The sequence below is a fragment of the Vanessa atalanta genome, chromosome 6, assembly GCF_905147765.1.
Source record: "Vanessa atalanta chromosome 6, ilVanAtal1.2, whole genome shotgun sequence".
Lineage (NCBI taxonomy): Eukaryota > Metazoa > Arthropoda > Insecta > Lepidoptera > Nymphalidae > Vanessa > Vanessa atalanta.
Window position 1 is genome coordinate 879,544 of NC_061876.1, and position 19,269 is coordinate 898,812.

Here is a 19,269-nt window from a genome sequence, read left to right on the forward strand (position 1 = left end):
GTACTTATGGACTTCCTTGGAGTTCAAGTTTGCTTCATACGAAAATTAATCAAATTCATTTCGGCAACAGACAGACAGGGTTACTTTTGCATGTATAAATTTATTATAGAGTAAAAAGAACAAATTTAGTTATTATATTGAACACCTATAAACTAATCTTGTTATATCAATTAAAATCATCCAAATCCTAAATGATTTGATATGAAGCTATCATTCCGCGATGATCACATGACTTTGAACCGAGGTAAAATATTAAACCATATGAATCTAACATTTGAACATCGAAATACTACAGTACAGTATCTAGATTAGCTGACACGTAACTAAATCAATCCTAGTGAATACGATTCAACTTGTTGCGTCACGTCACGGGCGTCTGTCTGTGTCACTCGTCCCACAAACATCTACAGCATCATTTATCCCTCATTTATTGTGATGTTTACAATTATAGTATTGACATATTTTCTCCCCCTTTGAAGTTAAACTTTATTATACGTTCAATGTTAATAAGTTTTAGTAGAATCATGTTCTAATTGGAAATTATTCCAATGTGATTCCCTTCACCTTAAAAATTTTAACATTTAGGGTTTTGTAATTAGTACCTAACAAAGACATATGAAGAGTTTGATTACTTATAAAACTGATACGTTACTGTATCACCTGAACGGAAGACTCCAATGTATTGACGTAGGTAATGGAATAATGATAAGGAATTTAAAATCTATATAGATATTTATATTTATATATGCCGTGTAATATACATTTAAGGATAAATTTTTGTTTGTAACTTGTTGTCAACCGCAGTTTCGCTCGTGGATATTCGGCTGGAACAAAGTTGCTTGCGGTGTAAATTATGTATTTAATAATAGACACAACAAAATAAATTAACCACGTTTTAAAAATAATTAATATTTAAAAATAACTTTGAATCATTTTATGTAAAACCAAAAGAGAGAGAAGGGAAGGTGTCCTAGGGCGCTCTCCAAGATAACATTGCCTTACGTAACGATTTCTGCCAGTTCACTCTACTGTAAACCGCGTAAGAGAACTTCGTTGCAAAAAACGAGTACTCACACCCAAACACACACACAGATACATTTTAATGTATATATATATTGACAAATAAGCCTACTAGGGATACACAAACAGATCGCGTGATCGTTAGAATCGTTGACACAAAAATATATTTATTTTATACCTATTTTATCCAGCGGTTATCAAAAAAATCATTAATTTAATGAATGATTTTCGACTAATTAATATTGTAAATGACTGATTATAAGTATTTTGTTACACGTCACTACATGCATGTTACTTATCACGAATTCATGACATGACATCTATTTTGGAGTATTTATTGAATATACGTTAAAATTGACAAATTATTTGCACGGTGGTAATTTTTGAACGCGATACAGTTAACTGCTAAGTATAAGGGAGATTGTAACTAACGTTCAAAGAGATTAAAAATAAAAAAATAAACATAATCTATGTACAGTAGGCTTTTACGTTAAGATAACTAAAGCCTTCTTACTCACGTCTATAACTCCAACCTGACCTATCTTGGCTTCCACTGTTTATTGCTTATCTGCGCAGGCGCCGCGGACAACGCATCAGACATTTTACGATCCCTTACCCCGGTCAATTACCGTGATAGCGAATGCGATAGCGATTATAAAGCTAGACTTAGCGAGCAATATGTAGCATTCTAGCGAGCTTAGCTATACTAAGAAATAAAACTTTAAAAGATTCATCCAAACACACATACACAAAATACCAGTTCTATGTGTGTGAGTTAAATATTTTTTGGAAAGGTTCTTCATAAATACAAATCACGCACACACAAATGTTATGGACTTTTTTATTTAGTCGCTTATAAATACTAGATATTGAAAAAGGTAGACTAGATATAATCTTTGTATACAAGGTCTTTCGGAACAGGCGGTCATTATATATTTGATTATATTACGATAATTAATATTAAAAAAAAATAGATATTTATGCTTATTCATTTGATGGATGTATTGTACACTTATCTTATTTAATTGTTAATTCGATAATAAATTAGAGTTATACGCGAAGTAATTCAGCGATGTCACAGTGACGTTTTTATCATTTTAATCTGCTATTAATTTAATAAAATACAGTCATTTTAATACCAAAATTGTTTCTATTCGAATTAATCTTTTATATGTCATGAAATTAAATAGATAGATAATGATATAAATTTACAGATACAGAGACGGACTTGCACATAGCGCCGCGTAAACAAATATTGTGTTAGTTCACTTAAATGTGTGGTTATGTAGACCGACTTTAAGCGCAGGTTCGATCCTGTCCCCATGGGCTAATGTCGTCTTTACACCTAGCACAAGCTTTAGGCTTAATTGGGGGATATAGGAATATTTTTAATACCTTAAAGTAGGGTATTGCTATAATTAAAAAAAATATACGAAATAGTTTAATTAATTTTAATTTTAATAATGCTTATACGTTATAAAATCGATAATTTTAAGTGCTGTAGGCGATTGCGTTCATACAGACCAACGAAGGTTCTTTGTACAGCCAGACGTTCAAGTCTAGGAAATTACGTGTCAATTGTGATTGAGACTTGGATTCTGGAATTGATTAACGGGAAATATTATAAATAAATTTATATAACAATGACTCGCAATACACTTCACGTGGTTGACTCGAACGCTGGATTTGAGAATTCTTATTATCCCAAAAACGTTAGAATGAGATTAATAGTATATGGTGTCCTAGAGTGTACTGGTTACACCATTTTTTTAAAATTAAGATAGGTAGTCATATGACAGTCTGCCAAATGGACCACTTGATGGTAAGTTACCACTGCTATTAACATAGGGCCTTAAAGAAATATTAACTATCTCTGACATCGTTAATGCTTTAACTTTTGAAATTAAGATGTTGTGTCCCTTGCAGTGATACAATGACTTAGTATTGGAATGACGATGGATTGCGGTGTAGATTCGGTGAGCCAGTGGAGAGGCACAATGCACGTAACATATTTTATGCATTGCATTTGTTTTGACTGCTTTCATTCACAGTTGTAAATAGGATCTAGGTCTTATATGTGTTGATAAAGTTCCTTTTACAAAGTTTTTTTTTTAATAGTTACACGAACAAACGATACGAAAATAATATCGATATTACCGATTCGGAAAATATTATATGTACATATTTTGAAATTATAGCGCTACAAATATGTTAATATAATAATTATTACTTAATATACATTTATATGCATAACCAAAGAATGATAAATACGAAAAATGTCCTATAATTGATTTTAAAATCATTATTTTTGGTATTTTTCCATCTTACATAAAAATAATGAATGTCCCGTAAAATGAGCCGAGATGGCCCAATGGTTAGAACGCGTGCATCTTAACCGATGATTTCGGGTTCAAGCCCAGGCAGGCACCACTGAATTTTCATGTGCTTAATGTGTGTTTATAATTCATCTCGTGCTCGGCGGTGAAGGAAAACATCGTGAGGAAACCTGCATGTGTCTAATTTCAACGAAATTCTGCCACATGTGTATTCCGCCAACCCGCATTGGAGCAGCGTGGTGGAATATGCTCCAAACCTTCTCCTCAAAGGGAGAGGAGGCCTTTAGCCCAGCAGTGGGAAAATTTACAGGCTGCTAATGTCCCGTAAAATTAATGAACAAAGGCTTCTCTTAAGGAAAAAGATCATAGAGTTTAATCCAACTATAACCGGTTGCTGATTGGTTTATTGTGTTTGAACTTTTCCAGGGTAGATTTTCACAAGATCGTTCGAGCCTTTGACAAGATTTTCTATGATGTAAATTTTCGATTCTTAGCCGTCACCTAAATAAGTAGACAGCTGGAGCAAAATGTGCTTCGTTATGATATTATATACGTTCGTTAATTCACTTGAAGTTCAATGTAAATAACCTGGTTACTGTTGCAAAACCGACACGCGTTATCGACTCAGATACGTTTCAGGATTAGCTACCATCTGCCAATGATTGATCATTAGATAAACACGATGCTAACTGCGTTTGAGCGATTATAAAAATAGCTGATAACTTAGAACGCGATCAACGCTCAACTTAAAAAAATCATATTCCAGTAATAATCTTCCGATATCAATCAATAGTAACAAATAAAAACATCGTGATAAGGTTCACACTTGAGTGAAAGGTACCGTTTTATCGATAGACCTATTTACGTTACTACGATACAATCGAAATTTATAAGTTTTATTGCGACCCAGTGCGTTTCGATAACTATGTCATCCGTATCGCCAATCGTTAATTTATAATCGACGATCGAATATTATATCGATTTCACGATGAATTCTGGTGAAATTAATCTATTGTTTCCTTAAAATCGTCTACTCACCGTTCTTTGAACGCGCTTCTATTGTGATGACTATTTCCATATTGGGCGCAGACATTCATCTGATTAAGTACATCAGCATTACACGCGCCACTTTGGCCGATGGCTCGAAGCGATTTCGCTGGAGTCGGACAGATGACTGCTGCACACCGGCGCTGGCTTAGTGCAGGTAATAATTCAAAAGCGTCACGATAACGCCATGCGTCATTTAAATTTGACTTTCGAAAGCGGTCAGCGCCAGACATCAGCAACGGATGCGCTTGCTTCCTTTGATCGGAATCGAACGGATTCAGTCGTTTGTGGTAGTGCAGAACGCCCGGGGCGTTTCATTCGATGCATCTTTGCTGTCCGTAGCGGATTGACACGGTGCGTTTTAATCAATTAACGTGCAGAAACGCGGTTCACGATCCATTGGGCAGTGAAATAAGCGGAGCCAACGGGCCACCGTGGCGCTGCGTTTTCGAACGCTCTCCGGTTTCAAAACGATGTTTTTTCGGCCGTTTTTGGATGATAACTTCATAATCGGAGCGAAAGTCGGTCTCGATTCTTTTGTTTTGGTTTTACAGCTCGCGGATTTTGGTCGGGCCGACGGTTCTTTGGGGATTAGAAATTTGATATGAGATTGAAGGCTTCTCATTAGGTGTTTTAAAAAATTAAGCATCGAATCAACTTTATCTTCACTCATCGAAATGTTTATTCTCGTATTACAATGGGGCAAATTCAAATAAAGTATTGTTTGCGAAATTTATTGCTATAACCTTATTACGATTTGAATGACAACGAATGGATTTTGTATTCTTTAATTGCTGTCTATCGGTGATAAGTGCTGGTGTGGAAACATGGTCGTTATCGATTTATCGAAATTATGTCAGCTGATAACGAACTTTGAATAATTGATCCGCCGGGTCGATGACTAACACAACAATCAATCATTAATCACACGTTGTTTGCGCAATGCCTTCACGATAGCCCCGTTTTAATGTATTTTTCCTATTTTTATCATAGTAACATCGTAATGACACTTTATTATATCTCTTAAGTGTTTTTCCATTACAATAAATATTGTGTGTGACGACGCTGGAGGATTATTCTCAAAACTTCATAATTTTCGGTTTCAACAACATTGCCTAAGTTAAGAAAGTAAGCTGAGGCGTCAGCGTTAAAACTGCGATATTTGGAATAAAGATGCAAGTCTGTTATCGACGTTAATTTTAGTAGTCATATAAGATTTAGTCAAATGTCGAATATCGTCATATGAATAGCCATAATTGTGGTACTTATATATTATGTTGTGTAAGGAATGGTTAATATGTATGGTGACCATCAGGAATCTTTTATTTCGCACACTTTAGAATACAATGAATCTAACAACAACTTTTCCTTGTCCACAGAAGAAGCCACAAGCCCAGAAAGCGGTGTGAAGGAACGCGGCGAGCGTGAGAGGGGGGCGCGGGGCGGGGGCGAAGGCGAATCGCGCTCTGCGTCCCCCGCGTCCCGCGCCTCCCCCGCGCCCGACGAGCGGGACATCGAGCACAGCATACCAGCCACCCTCATACAGGACCCTCATGCAGAAAGGTAATATTATGCTTACGATATCTTTAATCATCAGGTCACCGAGTTCAAGGTCTGCTCAAATGTGAATTCTAAATGACCTGAAATAAAATAAATCTATAATAAAATTATCTTATTTCTAGAATTTAAATTTGGTTTAGGTCTGCGTCTAGGGAACAGTCGTTAGACTTGTAATTATTCTTGCTACGACTTAGCTGCTCAATGTCAACTTTCAGAATTTGACAAAGTTAATGTTATGACTGTCTTATTTTTACTTTGTCTTATTTAATTTAATAAAAATATTTTATTGATTTATTTAATTACTTTTAATAGATATTATTATATTATTTTAGTTATATCACCAAATTTTACCTAGAAACATTATGAATTATAAAATTTAAATTTGTATGATTATATGCTGGAAATATCAGCGATCCAACTGAATGCTATCTCGTACAATGCATTCATAACACTTCTGACGCGAGCTCATTGTCTACTTGACGGTGGTCTCGGCTTCAATCCGCTGTGTCCACTTTAACGATCCCATTGTTTTCGATGATCAGTTGTCGACTGCTGTCCACGTTCTTGATTCGACCAATCAGAATGACGTCGACGATAACTCTTATGTCAATGTCCTAGAGGCTGCTTTAAGTCGAATGATATATCAAAACATATTGGTCGGAACGGAGAAATGAATGGATGCGCGATACTGACAGTTAGTAGGTAGTGACACTAAAAATGATCAAGAATTTTTCATTTGACACTCCATCAATATCTGTTTTATAGTCTCCGTCGTGGTTACACTGCTACGATGGATCACACTATCTAGATAATTATCGTTGTAGATAATACGCCAAGTTTTTTAAAGAACATGATTAATAATCTTGCATTAAAGGTAGCTGTTTTTGCGGATTTATTTTTATTAAACACACTATTGCTTAAACAAAGTACCGTTGTGAGTTCGTATTGCCTATAAGAAAATAATTATATAATTAAGTATGAACCAAGATTAGGATGAAATAATAGTAATTGTACTTTTGTAGTTAGTTGGTACTGATACGTCAATTTACTTTTTTTTTTGCTTTAAATATTATTGAAACGAAAATATTCCTTTAAATTTTGCGTATTGCTTATTAACTTTGTATTATAGAAAACTATAGTAATACCGATTTAATCTTTACTATTCAACTTTTTACGGCGTATTAATTAAAAGATTTGTCAGCGATTTAATTTTTTAACAACTTAATTAGTATATTCGAACAATTAAAAATTGGACTTCACAAGGCAGGTAGCACTTACTGCATTTATATTAAAACACGAATAATGATCAGTCAAAGGATTTTAAATCTTAATGTTATTGAGATATGTTAAATTATATTTAATGCCATGTTTTCTTAGCAGCAAATTATATATTGGTTCTGTATCAACGTTGCCTGTTCCATCACTGTCAATTAGCTGCAGTGAAGAGACATCATCAATCATAAACATTCTCTACAGAGCTCTGAAGCATCCATCCTGAGGGTCTATTGTTTAGATTTTGGAGTTTCATATTTCTAATATCTCTGTCTGGTCATGGACGAAGAACTAATATTACAAGGCATCTGTGATCCATACATCCAGACGCTAAGTCGTACAAGAGATGTCCTCTGCTTTAGTAGACTTTATCCTTTTGATTTTAAAATATTAATTGCGGTTACGTATGGTTACTTATCAACGTATTCGAATTGTAACAGGAATTTGTTCGTGAAATAAATAAAATTATAAAGTGTCGAGGTAAATAATATACAAAACAGTACCCAATATATTAACATATTGCAATTTTATTGCCTCAAAGACATCTGTGCCGGTTTTAAAATTCACGTAACTGCGAAATTATTCAAACAGTGTCAGGTGTCCCCTATGCCCGCACGATGCGAAACTAAAAATTTCTTACCTTATGTCAAACTACCCCAAATGATGCCACAGACGGCATTTATTCCTGAGTTTCTGAATTGAATTTTGGGTATGTTTCGGTAAAATTGTTGATGATATTTTTAATCTGCGACCAAGGTGGCTAAGTCGTATTTCCGATGGCGTGCGTGAGTGAGGGAAGGAGAATACAATACACGTCACATAAATACTAGTGATTGATTGACCAGCAGTCGACTAATGATTATAGGAAGCGATATACAGCTGGCGATTCTGTTAGATCCAGTAATTTAAAAAAAAAAGTTTGTCTTAAAGGAAGCAAAGAGGTTGAATGTAAATTTTATTAGGTTAACATATGATAGCTCCTTGTGGCTCTTATTTGTGTTCCTTTGTCATCTTCAACAAATTATTGCTCTTCAATGTTATTTATGGCATACAGTTATTTTTTTGGCAATAGATTTTGTTATCAAATAAATAACGATTTTGATTTTGTTATTTAATCTTATAAGAATCTATTTCGATTATTAATATCAATAATTAATCAAAGCATTCCATAATATCATTAGAATTATTTTCTCAATGTGAAATATGTTCCTAGTAAATTATTATTTTAAGGTAAAAAGGTATAACATTTCTTTCTCCAAACAGGAAATCTGTTCGTGATACGTGTAAATCCATCGTCCCATGTCCATCCTGGCCTCGTTAAAAAGGCTCGTGCTGACATTTTGTTACAGGAGATTTTCTTGTCAGTAACCTCATACTCGGGTGGGTAATCTTCACTAAGCCGAAAACTTCCATAAAGGTTTCTCGTATCACAAACATTTCATTTTCATATTATGTTGATAATACGTTTTATAAGACATAATGTGCCGATTGGTCATCCTGTATCGTCTAGTTTTCATTGGTGTCACGAGTGACTCAGCTATGCGGAGTAGCTCGACGTTGTCGAGAGCTGTCATCGAAACGATCGCCCGTCATTGCATGTCCACCTCGCGCATAGCACGCACGCTTGCATTACGCAGCGCACCACCCCTCAAAGCGCTGTCTAGATACCTGTCTCTGTTCTTCTCATCGATTCGTCGGTTCGTTGAGCAGCTGTCTCGCTCTAGTGAGGGGCGTGCGGGGAGAGGGCGCTGCAGGCGGGTCGTAAATCACGCGGCGTCTCATTCCACGCGGGACCGCCGCTGCCGCCGCAGGCACCGCGCACTTCCCTCTCGACCGCCGGCTACGCGGCGCGTCTTTCGCGACGTGTTTACATTTCTAACTCTACTGGGAAGTTCATTCTTTTATAAAAAAAGTGTCTTTGAATATAAAGTGTTGTTTGTTTGATGGATCCAAGAACGTTTTGACATCAACCGTTCGGAATAATCTGAAAAAATTTCGTCCAAAATGATCGTCGAAGCCGACCACGTGAGGTAGGATTTCTTTATACAAGTGTTTTCATTGTTTTAGAAAAATGTATTATGTTAAATAATACTGTCTTTCATTGACATACATTGATATATCGAATATTCCTTGTTTATAAAGGGTTTTAATTGAATTAGGTGTTTTTCGTTTATCTTTAACTTTTGTTAGTGGTTGTTTTTGTATTTTCGTGTCTGCAAACTTAGTCATAGCATTTGTAATCTTCACCTTTCGTTTATTATTAAAACAAAAGAATATATTTTCAAAGTTGTCGTCTGTGTGAATGTAATCAGAAAATGTTTTAATATTTTTTTCTGGATTTTGTTTTAAACCAACTCCTATGGAATGGAATAAATTATATTCGACGATTTCATATGCAATTTTACAGCGTGAAATCTATTATAATTTTAATAAATTTTTTTACTGTTTATTTTATGAATTATAATGTAAGAATGTTTACAAAATTTTAACAATGACTTTTAACGTTTTATTGAATACTTTTATAGGCTCGTTGAAATGTGATTTTCGTTTATGTATATTTTATTTCTATTGTGAATTTGTATTCTTATTTGTAAGTCAGTTTATTAGGTGTTGATACTGATTTATTTAGGAATTCTTTTTTATTTAAATGATGTCGAATTTAGTTTCATTAACGATGTTATTTTTTGTCGGTCATTAAACCAGTTTCTTTTTTATACCAATGAATAAATGATTTACGCTAAAAACTCGTGTGCTTATATCGGAATCATTCATTTTATTTTTTCTCCTCATTCTTGAATTAATCGTATATTTTTTAATATTAAAAACAAACGACGAGCTGTTAAAGCGATATATACGGCAGCTATTTACATTTTTAAATATTTTATTAAATTTGAACGAACTTCTATTCACAATAAAAAGCTGCTAATCTTATCATTAATATTCAATGTGACAAAATTATATAAGGACGTCTATGTAGTATATAGTCCTTATAAATATTAAAATGTCGTAAACTAGTTTATGCAAATTCAGAGGGAAATATTTATATGGTTATAAATAATTTTAACGGTTCTATGTCATTGTCCGCAGGGAGAGTCCTAGATGTTTATCGCGGGAGTCGTCGGGCGCGCCGCGATGTCCCTCCAACGACTCGGTGTACTCGGGTCGGAGCGCGCCGAGCCTCCCGCTACCGGCCGCGCTGTCGGCAGCTCTGCCGGCCGCCCTACCCGCTGCGCTGTTGCCGCCCCATTCCGCCGCAGTTGCCGCTTACCTAGGCGCCGCTGCTGCGGCTGCCCAACAGCGATTACTCATGTCGTGCCAAGAAGACATGACGGACGCTGAGCGATCCGACGCTGTTCTTGATTTTAGCACGAAGCGAAGTGAATCTCCTATTGATGAAGAGGACGTCGATGACGCAGTCAATCTTAGTAAGAATGAGAATGGTCCATTGGATCTATCAGTAGGCACGAGAAAGAGAGGACCGGAAGATTCTCCGTCACCAGTTCCGACTAGAAAGAGCTCACGGTCGTCTGATTTTAAACCAATCAGTACTCCATGGACGACACCGGTAGCCCCTCATCTGCCATATTTTGCAGCCGCTGTGGCCGCTGCCAGCTTATCGCCTAAGGGCGGTGTGCCATCCGATTGGAATGGAAAATTAAAACATGGTACACCAACGCCTAATGATGCAACCAAAGCACTCGAAAAAATGAGCGAATTGAGTAGACTAGGCGGCGAGGAGCTGTTTAGATCAGTTCAAAGTGCAGCTTTAAGTGCAGGGCTCACACCAAATGCTGCAGCCCGCCACTCCGCTTGGCAATCTCACTGGTTGAACAAGGGAGCTGACCAGACTAAAGATGTTCTGAAATGCGTTTGGTGCAAGAAGAGCTTTAACTCGTTGGCAGATCTGACTGTTCATATGAAAGAAGCAAAGCATTGTGGCGTTAGCGTCTCTGTGCCCCCATCAAGTGGTGCACCATTACCTGCCTCGCTACAACCTCCATCGAGCTCACCTTCTACACCATCCCACAATTCTTCTTCTTCGAGTGGATCGTCTAAACCGAATCATAACGATCTCAACATGTTAATTAAAGAAAATATGCCCATACCTAGAAAACTGGTCCGCGGTCAAGACGTCTGGTTAGGCAAAGGGGCGGAACAAACTAGACAAATATTGAAATGTATGTGGTGCGCTGAAAGCTTCCGTTCGCTGGCTGAGATGACCAGTCACATGCAACGCACTCAGCATTACACTAATATAATATCTCAAGAGCAAATAATATCGTGGAAATCATCAGATGAAGCAAAGGGTTCTAATTCAAGCACGCCCGGTACTAATAATGCTGTCCCGCCCACGACGGGCACTAGTAGTCATGTTAGCGCTGTGTTAACTTGTAAGGTTTGTGACCAAGCGTTTAGTTCCTTAAAAGAATTGAGTAATCATATGGTTAAGAATTCACATTATAAAGAACATATTATGCGTTCCATTACTGAGAGCGGTGGTAGGAGACGTCAAACGCGAGAGAAAAGAAAGAAGTCGTTACCGGTTAGAAAACTACTTGAACTTGAAAGGGCGCAGCACGAATTTAAAAACGGGGAAGGTAACGGCGTTCCTATGGGAAAGCCGATTAGGGATTTCGGTGCTGGTAGCCGAATTACGTGTGAAAAATGCGGTGATAAAATAGAGACCGCGGTTTTCGTAGAACATATTCGTCAATGCATAGGCGCGCCCATGTCTAATAGCCAAAGGAATTTTCTAAAAAGTGCCCTCCTTTCTAATAACATCATTCCACCCGATGTCCCTGGCCACATCACGCCCACTGGCCGCGATGGGCGTAAAAGTATCAATGAGGAAATTCCCTCGCCTGGATCTGCACATCATCGTTCCCCTTCTTCAATTAACGATTCTTCTCCCAGTTCCAAAGACCATAATGCCAGCAATGATAAAAGTTCTTCGCCATCCGTTCTCAATGCCATAGAACAGTTGATAGAAAAAAGTTTCGATACTCGCTCGCGGCATTCGGTACCTGGTATGCCAGGAGGAGCTTCGCATGCTCCAATTGGCTCTAGTATTTTGAAAAGGTTAGGTATAGACGAGAGCGTAGACTACACTAAGCCACTCGTGGACGCGCAAACCATGAGCATGTTAAGAAATTATCATCATCAGCAGGGATACGGTCGCCGAGAACGTAGCGGAAGCGAATCTAGCTCCATGTCTGAGAGGGGGGGAAGTAGGGTCGAATCTCTTACTCCTGATAGGAAACTAGACTCTTATCACATGACCCCGCGTACAACTCCCGACACGCGCGGTTCTCAGACTCCTGCCTCAGAGGACCGTCCTACAGATGTTAGGATAAAAAAAGAGATAGCCGATGAGGAGGAACGCGAAAATGGTGTCGATTTGAGCAGCCAACCGGTTAGGGTTAAGACTGAGATAGACGATGACGAGGATCAAGCAAGACCGAGTAGTGCGACCGAAGAAGACATTAAACCGCCCGTCCCTAAGCGTGAAAGCGAGGGCCCGAGCCCTGCCGCTAGCCCTCGTAGCCCGGCTAGCGATCGTTCTGCGCCGACTCCGGGCGCTGATAGAAAACCAGCTTCTAGCTTAGGGGCACTTTCTTCTATGTTCGATAGTCTCGCTGGTGGGGGCTCATCTAACGAACCAAGTTCCTCTCGTCGCAGTGGAAGCCACCCCCTAGCGGCCTTGCAAAAATTATGCGATAAAACTGAAACGAATTCTTCTCGCGCTCCCGCACCTGCTCCGTCTCCCGCTGGGCCACCCAGCATTTTAACCTTCAGCTGGGCTTGCAATGACGCAGTAGTGACCGACTCTATAATGAAATGCGCTCTATGCGACACGCCATTTATATCGAAGGGCGCCTACCGGCATCATCTATCGAAGATGCATTTCGTTAAAGACGGTGCTTTGCCTGATCCAGTTCCAGTCAAGGCTCCTCCGGCAGCAGGCTCTCCGGGTGCTCACAAGAGCGGTGGTTCTAACGCGGCCTCACCGCAAGACCCGCGTAGTCCATCGCAATCGTTCGACGAAAGTCCTCACTCTAAATTTCTCAAATATACGGAACTGGCAAAGCAGCTATCCAGCAAGTACGTGTAGGCGTAAGGGTCGGCCGGCCATCAGTTGTGATGATACCATATCCTGATACGTTGAACCTTTCTAGGGTTAGGTCGCGACGCGACGTTAAGTATTTCAAAACTCTTTGCCAATTTAATTATTTAGGTAATCGTTAGAGTTCACCGCATAGTTCGGTTAGTGTAATTTACGACTAGCGACATAAGTATACGCCAAACGTCTTACGTTCGTTTAGATATAAGAGAATATTTTCAAAATATTGCCTTTAGGAGAGGGACGGCTGTCGCGCGGCCCGGTAGCCGCGGCTTTTCTTCCACACTACGTTGTAATTCCATTTCGATAATTGTAAATATAAGTCACATTAAGTCTTAAAGGTTCGATTCGATCTCTTGTAAATGTATATTTTTTGCTAATAATCCAAAATGATAAAATTCGTTCGTGATGTTGTCATTCGCCGCGCGCGGTTGCTCGACGGTCCCGCGGCGACGACGAGGCGGGGTCGTGTCGGCACAGCTCTGTCAGTATTTTTATGAAAATTCGTTGCAATATCATTTTTCGAGTTACTTAAATTTTATGTAAATCAGAGTTAGGGTTAACGATTTTAGTTTATTTTATGTATATTTTGGAAGCTTATTTTCGTTACGTGAAGCGTTGAGATCCGATGCCCGTAATCTCGGAGACCAAATCTCAATAAGTTCGGTTCGTGTAAATACGACGCAGTCGGTCATAGCATGCAATATTACAATCTCCTTAGTGTAAATTTCGCTCTAGATACGCTCTCCACGCGAGAATGCTATTTATTATTTAGTGTTAAGTACGTATTTTAAGGCGACTCTTCTGTGAACACGTGTATACCATTGTATCAGCGCATAAATCGGTTGTCCAAATCAACCAATTGTATTTTAAATAAAAAAAAGTGATAATTATACATTTTTTTCTTTAAAAGGACGACTACATACGTATACGTTTAGTACGCTGTAATGAGGTTTCTTCCATTAAAAACAGTTATACGATGATGTATATACGGTACTTGTGAGTGAAAACTCTTTTATATATTATAAAAAAAATATTGTAAACTGTTTAATGTAAGTTTCAAAATATCAATGTGATTCGAAGTCTCGACGCACCGCTGTTAATTAATAGAAGTTAATTTGCTTTGAATTCGTTTAGTGGTCACGTGGTATTGCAATCATCAGCAGTGCGACGAGAGTTCGAAAATGTGAAACTGAAAATTTTAAAAATCGTAAACTATCATTTTAACGATAATAACGAAACATTATGACAAATATTATGTATACGCTAGCTCTGATGAGGGATTTTTGCTCATTCTTTAATGAAAAAATGGTGTTGAATATTGATTTTACCAAATTTAATAATCTTATTTAATATTTTATGTTGTATTTCAAAATGCAATTAAAAGCTCAAAGAAATATATATGTTAAATACTATAAAAGGTATTTTATTTTATACATCCTGTATTTGTTTCAAATGTACAAACATTAAAAAGTTAAATTCCTATTTTAAACCTTTCCTTGTTGATTTTGATAAAATAAAATAAAAAAAAATATAATATTATTAACTGAACATATCAATGAATTTGAAAATAGAATATTATTTTTTATTACAAATTAAATTACACTTTAATAAACATGATTGCTTGTTTAAAATGTTTACATATTAATTAAAATCTGATTATGTTTTATTGTTAGCTCCTTTGTTATGACAAAGAGCCTCTTAATACGAATGAGTGGCATTGATTTGATTGAAAACAGTATTTAATTGATGCTTGACTGTACGGAACCCGTTAGGGTCTTAGATTGGTTACAATAAACCTACAAATTTTTATCTTTCACGACGTTTTGTTGGTAATGAAACAACACACATAGATGACTTTATAGTTTTATACAAGAGTTTAAAAAAAGTTCATTTAAAATTGACGAATTCTTAGTTTTGATTTAAAATTTTCACAATTTAATCCAACATTTTTTCTTCTTTTTAAAGTCTTTGATTACATAATTCCACACAATATTGGTATATATTTTTGAATCATTTTATTTAATATATTATAAGACTGCACGTACCTAATACAATAAACAAATATTTTGAGACAATATTTAATATTTTAAATTCCTAATAATATCATTATATACAGTAATTATTTAAATGTAGAAGATCAATCATCTATGGTATTTAAAATTCGAATTACAAAATATTTAATCGAAGTAAATTTATAATATTTCAATTACTTAAATTGCAAACTTTATTAAGTTTTGTAACGTTGTACGTTTCACACGTTTTATTATTCATGTTATAAAATATTTGTAAATTTAAATTCTTAATTCAATGTATACAACAATGATATACATTTAAATTTTTATTCAATTAATATTTTTTTATCAGTTGGAAAAAAAATAATTATAAAAAAATATCCAGTATTAAACAATCATTTTTTGAAGGATTATCTGTTTTCCGCACACGATATTAATATTAACATTAATAACAATTAAATATTAGTTAAGTCGAATTTATTTAGTTTATTTAATAACGTCATCCCAACTTTAAAATTGAAACGCGTTCTTTTTTCGAAATCGACGGTGTTTGCCTAAATATGGAAGTGGTTTACAATTAAAGTAAAAATATTTTTAATCTTAAAATGATTTTAAATACTACACTATAACTTAAACTGCAACAATTTAATTAAAAATAAAGTACAGTTTTTTTTTATACATACACAACCACTTTAAATTACACAAATAAGATAAGAATATATTCAAATTTCGATTGCAGATAATCGTGATTTTTGTATCTGTAAAATATTGCGCCTCTTCGAGTCGTGTCGGATGTGCCGTCCGATCGGTTTATGATATATGTTTAATGTGAGCTGCGCATTTCGTTAGTCCCTTGAGGGTGCTCGTGGAAGTCGAATCTTTCACGAGGACATCATAATTATCAACATCATTACCAGCTATAATACTTCAGACCTATTAATGTTAACGATGTTTATTTAATACATATCGTATGAACAATACAATTATAAATAACCCTCTCTATGTTTCCGAAGACCAGTAAAGTTTACAAAATTATTTTTTAATATTGCCGCCATGCCGAAGTATGTATTTATGTTACTAATATATTATTGGTGTGATTAGCGTGCGCGCCTAGCGTGTCAATATGGTATTTCATTCGACATGCAGCACTGTCGTACGAGCAGATCTGCACTTGAAGGGTCGGGGATCCATTAGTATCCAGGGCTGGAACGTAAGTTTAGGCTTGCCCTGGGCTAACAATACCTATCTGAACGTAGACTTGAATTAAATTAATTGAATGGGTTTGATTAAATGCAGGACTCGCAGGGATGCAAACCATACGACCTGTTTAATTTAATAAAGTTATGGATTCTTTCGCATTATCGTCTATTTTTGACTTTTTGCCTTGACTTACCTATGGTCCCCTTGAATCCATAGGGCCCTGAGCTGAAGCCCAAAAAGCCATATACTAGAGAACCGGCCCTGTAGATCTACCTATATTTGATATATATATACGAATAAGGTGTGGTAGGTTTTCGAATAGAATTCTGCTGAATGGAATATAAAAGTAATAGTATTTTCACATTTGGGTGTAAAATATTTGGAATAGATTATGGTATGTGGTCAGATATACACGACTTGCTTACATCACCAATGCGCCACCAACCTTGGTACTCAGACGGTACCTTTGTACTTGTAAACACAATACCTCACTTACCCTTCAGGAATACAATTATACTTAGTATTACTGACTGTCGGTAGTGGGTATGAGTGGGTAGTACCTAACCTAATCTTCCCAGACGGGCTCGCACAAAGCCCTGCCTACTGCTTATTGCTGGATGCTGTATAATCTAATTGCAGTCATAGGGTTGATGGTGCTCTGGCGATTAAGGATGATGTTTATACCTAACCTAACCTAACAGGGCTAAATTTATTGGGTCACTGTACTGACCATTAGAGTAACAGCTTATCTGAATCTCTAAAATAAAACAAAAATTGGAATTGAAAATCTAAAATATATACCTAACGTGAATAATTAAACTTATACAAACGTCACTAATCGTCAATGTAATTGATAAATATCTTAATACAACTAAAATTTATACTTATGTAGGGCTTTGGACCATATGATGAGTGAGAGGTACCAGAAGGGTAATTTTCCCGCTAAGCAGCAATACTTAGTCAAATCAAATCAAATCAAATCAAATCAAATCAAAAAATCTTTATTTGGACACACACACAACTTATGCAAACAATATAAAAAATATATATATAACGAACGTATAAGAATAAAGAATACAAACTAAAAAAATAATAATAATAATAAGTATTGTACTTAGTATTGTTATGTTCTGGTTTTAAGGGTGAGTGAGCGAGTGTTATTAAAGGCACTAGGATGGTAAAATACCACTTACCATCAGAAGGCACATTTGCCCGTCTGCATAACATATATATGTATACACGGTACATATACTAAAATAACATCTTTTTCAATTTTTGTCTGTCTGTCTGTTTGTTCTGGCTAATCTCTGGAACGCCTGGACCGATTTTAACGGGACTTTCACTGGTAGATAGCTTATGTAATAAGGAGTAACGATAAGTCTTTTGACGCGCATGAAGTCGCAGGCATTGCTAGTTTTATATATAAATAAGAAATCAATCATACTATTGTCACAATTGACTGACAGAGACTTGCTACTGTACCACCAATTAGATGAATCTAAGGTCAACTTTATCCAACACATGTCACCTCCATCTCATCCGACCTCATACTGGTTTCTTTGTGATGTGTTGTTTCACCGCCGAGCACGAGAATTAAAAAATAAATCAAACTTAGATAAACTCTTGGCTACAGCTTGACAGAACGTTGCTTACTGTGTACCCACCTAAAGGGCTACCTTACATTAGAAAAGGTCTCGTCCAACATTATCTTCGCTGATAACCGAAGTGGCATTCATATCAGAATACAATCAAGGTATTTGTAAATTAGAATCGTTTTCTATTCCATTTTACAACCACCAAAGACAAATAACATGACCGTCATATGGTCTAATGAAAATTATAACGCCGATTTACCAATAGAGAAATAATATTTGGCTAAACTATCAGCGTTTATACATGTAGATTTTTTTTGTTCTTAAAGCTGCATTGAGTGGTACCGTAATAGGTGCATTGAGTTAGTAGTTCACTTATCAAAACATTAATTATGTCTCACGAGATAACGTGTTCATTTCGAAGGGACCTCAATTTAATCGAATTAACGAGGCAATTCGTCCTTAGACGAGACATGTTGGTACCCCAAGCTCTAGAATGAACACTTGCATGGTTTTGAAAATTTATATTTGAACTACAAAAGGGGATTTGATAAGCGTACCTACGTATGAGTTTCTATCGCCGTTTGTTCTCGGGTCCGAGTTGCTTATTTCCGAAAAAGTTGGTTATATTTTGACTATCAATAAGTAATTTTATATTTTCCACAGATCTCTTTTGTGCGTTTCAATCCACCACCGCACATGAACCATACACAAGTTAAGCACATGAAAATTAATTTGTGTGTGCTCGAGGTACCACTAGCAGTTTTCGGTTACGATTCACGTGTATTCCAAGCTCGGTTTGACTCGGTTCTGTACAACTATATACTACTATATATATAGAACATTTTCCTACTTGATTACATCAACACTCGTAATAATTAATACCAATATATAAAAAAGTGATGATTATAAATAATTCATGAATTGCAAATTTATCAATGTATCTATTATTATAGAATACGAATACTTTTATGAAACTAGTGACCTTGAAGAAATGAATTCAGCGAATAAAAAAATGTTACATGTTTTTAAAACAGTCTTATCAATAATAAAATAATTTTATTCATAGTTATTGAGGAACTCAATGATTCCAAATTCGATTATTT

The 19,269-nt window shown here is 36.2% G+C and overlaps 1 protein-coding gene across 2 annotated transcripts in view; it reads left to right on the forward strand.

Moving 5' to 3' along the window:
- Positions 1–14,698, forward strand: part of LOC125064566 (protein tiptop-like) — a 254,714-nt gene extending 240,016 nt beyond the window's left edge. Inside the window, exons 3-4 of one of the 2 annotated variants that reach the window (XM_047671672.1) lie at positions 5,783–5,966; positions 10,323–14,698. In XM_047671672.1, the coding sequence (XP_047527628.1) occupies positions 5,783–5,966; positions 10,323–13,347 (3,209 nt within the window). In that variant the 3' untranslated portion in view covers positions 13,348–14,698. Of the gene's footprint in view, positions 1–5,782; positions 5,967–9,025; positions 9,266–10,322 lie in introns of those variants that run through there. The other variant, XM_047671673.1, reaches the window with a different exon arrangement.
- The last annotated feature ends 4,571 nt before the right edge of the window (positions 14,699–19,269 follow it).